This window comes from Saprolegnia parasitica (assembly GCF_000151545.1).
Source record: "Saprolegnia parasitica CBS 223.65 unplaced genomic scaffold supercont2.867, whole genome shotgun sequence".
NCBI lineage: Eukaryota > Oomycota > Saprolegniomycetes > Saprolegniales > Saprolegniaceae > Saprolegnia > Saprolegnia parasitica.
In genome coordinates, this window is record NW_012157261.1 from 1 (window position 1) to 2,999 (window position 2,999).

Sequence of the window (2,999 nt, forward strand, 5' to 3'; positions counted from 1 at the left end):
CCAGCGACGCCAAAGGTCACGAGCGGCAACCCCACGGCCATGACTTCCAAGTTGGCGATGCAAAATGTCTCTTGGAGGCCTGGCTGCACGGCCACGTCCCACGTCTGGAGCTCGTGGATAAGCGCCGCCTCGTCGTTGATGCTTCCGAGAAACGTGATCGGGTACCGCTTGTAGTATTTGGCGTCGATGCCGTCCCCGACCCAGCGGAAGGTCACGCACGACGAGGTCATGTTCGTCTGCGTAAGAAGCTCGACGGCGCGTGCAAGGAGTCCCAGAGATTTTTCAGCAACAAGGCGGCCGAGATACCCCACGACGACGCAGCGATCGGTATGGCTGCGGGCGCGGGGGGCAAAAATTGTTGGATCAACGCCGGGCGGAATCACCGTTCGCATGTCGGCGCGCATCCCATTTACGACACTGGGATGGGCGAGGGTGTACTGGGACGGCCCGATGAGCAGATCGACCGTGTGCGGCACAGGCAACACGCCCGAGAGCTCGAGAACGACACCTGCAGCGCCGACAGCACGACCTAGACCCGCCCAGACTCGATCGGCGTGGCTGCCCGAGTTGGGGTAGCTCAGAACTCCTCCTTTGCACGGCGCAAAGGCACCAACGAGCAATGCCCAGAGCGAATGAAGGTACGATAGAAACGTCGTTCGATCGTCAGCGTCCGCAAAGTCGGCGAGCGCGGCTATCAGCTTTTCGTGTGTGATGTCGTACCGGGCAATATCTTTATGTGAGACCTAGACGCGATAGTGACAACTTGTACATCGACGACTAGCAATGGAAATAGACGTAATACCATCATGGGCACGTGCGTCACGTTCAAGCCGTGTGCTGTAAAGACGTCTGTGGGATGGACAGGCTTGGGCTCGAGCAGAAAGATCTATGGTCTCTCATCGAACCGTTGACGACCCACGGAGTTGACGTACGTGGAACGAGTAGTCGACGGTTGGATGCGCTCGAAGGGACGCGATGAGCCGCAGCCAAAGCCGCTTTTGACCATCCATTGGCCACGATGTCACGCCAAAACAGAGTGTCCTTGAAGTGGGACGCGCCGCCTTGGCCGACGGCAGTGCCAGCAGCGCCATCTTGGATCGTCCCGTGTCTCGGTACAGCTCCGCACGGGACGGGATGCGCTCAATGTAGAGCACGATGGGTGCGCTAATCGGTGTGTAGTTGGCGCTAAGGGCCTCCACCACAACATGATGCGACCCGGGATGGAGGTTTCCGAACGTAGTTTTGGGCGCCCGGATGGGAAGCATATCCCGCAGGCCGCATCCTGTGAAGCGAATGTGCCCATCGGTGGTCGGGCCATCGACCGCAATCACGATCGGCACCTCGGGCGTCTCGATCAGGTAGTGCGGCGGCGGCCACAAAACGCGCAGCGACGTGTGAGCCGACGACGTCGCGTTGCCAACGACAAGCAGCAGCGCCTACGCGCCTGGTTTCTTTCTGCCCCGAGTAGTTAGCTTACTAAAGAACGACGCACGAGCCGCGCGACGAGACTGCCAGCCATCGCGTTTTGTGTTTGTGGTCCACGACGATCGCAACGATTGGGTCGCATCGCGCATACTGAAAACAAGACAAGGAAATGGATATGTCAATTGAATTACCCACCAGTTACTCATGGCCAATGTATTAATGCAATTCTAGTATTAATAATATATCTGTGGACTTGAGGCTCGTATGGTGCTACAGTGGTGCGGGTCCGTTTAAGTGCGACAATCGGCGCAGCGCCCAAGTTTTATAACTTGGTGTTTGTATGCAATCAAAACAATACCTGTGTGTGGCATAACTGCTCCTGCAACGTTGAACGGTAGGGAAAATGACAGAACTGGGTAAAAACTGCGTCGAAACAGGAATTTGGAGAAAAAATAACCATTCACTTAAATTTCCGGCAGGTATTTGGGGTTGTTTGGCAAGGTAGTCGCAGGGAAGGGAAGGTGGGGTGATGTGAGGTAGTGAGGAAGGTTGAAGGATTGCTGCATAGGTCTTGTTTGCGGGTAAGGAGGAGAAGGCATGTGAAGACGCCGAGGCTTGCCACCACGTGCCATATTTGTCACACCATAGTAAAACCAAGTCTATGTATTTTTATGCAATTCACCCAGTTTTGGGTTGATGTGGACCCACGTTCACCCAGTTTTGACATTTTCCCTCTACGGACGGTACTGTACCAGGTACTGTACCAGTGCACACCAGAAAAAGCCTACAGTGCCATCCATCGATAGTTCCAAAACCACCAATTCCAGTGTAGATAACGTTGTTTCAATGCAAGATGCGCCAAAGCGACTCTTTTCGGTCCAAGACTAAGCCATGGATGCCCAGAACCATCCATTTTTCCATCAAACGCGTCTGCGTTGCAATCCAATTGCGTAAAACAATCACGTCCACCGCGACATAGCACGGCGTACAGTAGCACGATGTCAGCTTGCGTGATCAACATCAGCGACAGCTCGCGCACACTTGTTAGGGTTTGTACATGGCACTGCCAATGAGACGCCCGTACGCCTCGTCGTACGCTGCCACCGTGTGGGCCCATGTATACCGCGTCTCGACCGTGCGTCGTGCGCCATGGCCGAGCTGGCGTCGCAAAATCGGATCGTCGGCCAAAAGCGCGATCGCGGCGGCGAGTGCTCGCGGAGAAATCTCGTCGACGACCCACGCGTTCTCCTTGTGGCGCACGTACTCGGCGACGCCAGCGACGCCAAAGGTCACGAGCGGCAACCCCACGGCCATGACTTCCAAGTTGGCGATGCAAAATGTCTCTTGGAGGCCTGGCTGCACGGCCACGTCCCACGTCTGGAGCTCGTGGATAAGCGCCGCCTCGTCGTTGATGCTTCCGAGAAACGTGATCGGGTACCGCTTGTAGTATTTGGCGTCGATGCCGTCCCCGACCCAGCGGAAGGTCACGCACGACGAGGTCATGTTCGTCTGCGTAAGAAGCTCGACGGCGCGTGCAAGGAGTCCCAGAGATTTTTCAGCAACAAGGCGGCCGA

The 2,999-nt window shown here is 56.2% G+C and overlaps 1 protein-coding gene across 1 annotated transcript; it reads right to left on the reverse strand.

The window, feature by feature from the left end:
- Positions 1 to 8: 8 nt before the first annotated feature.
- On the reverse strand, positions 9 to 1,519 carry SPRG_17940 (hypothetical protein; the record flags this gene model as incomplete). Its single annotated transcript, XM_012357354.1, has 4 exons — positions 9 to 743; positions 803 to 886; positions 933 to 1,436; positions 1,493 to 1,519. Coding segments are annotated over 4 exons (1,350 nt in total), but the record flags the coding sequence as incomplete, so codon positions are not given.
- Between the last annotated feature and the right edge of the window lie 1,480 nt (positions 1,520 to 2,999).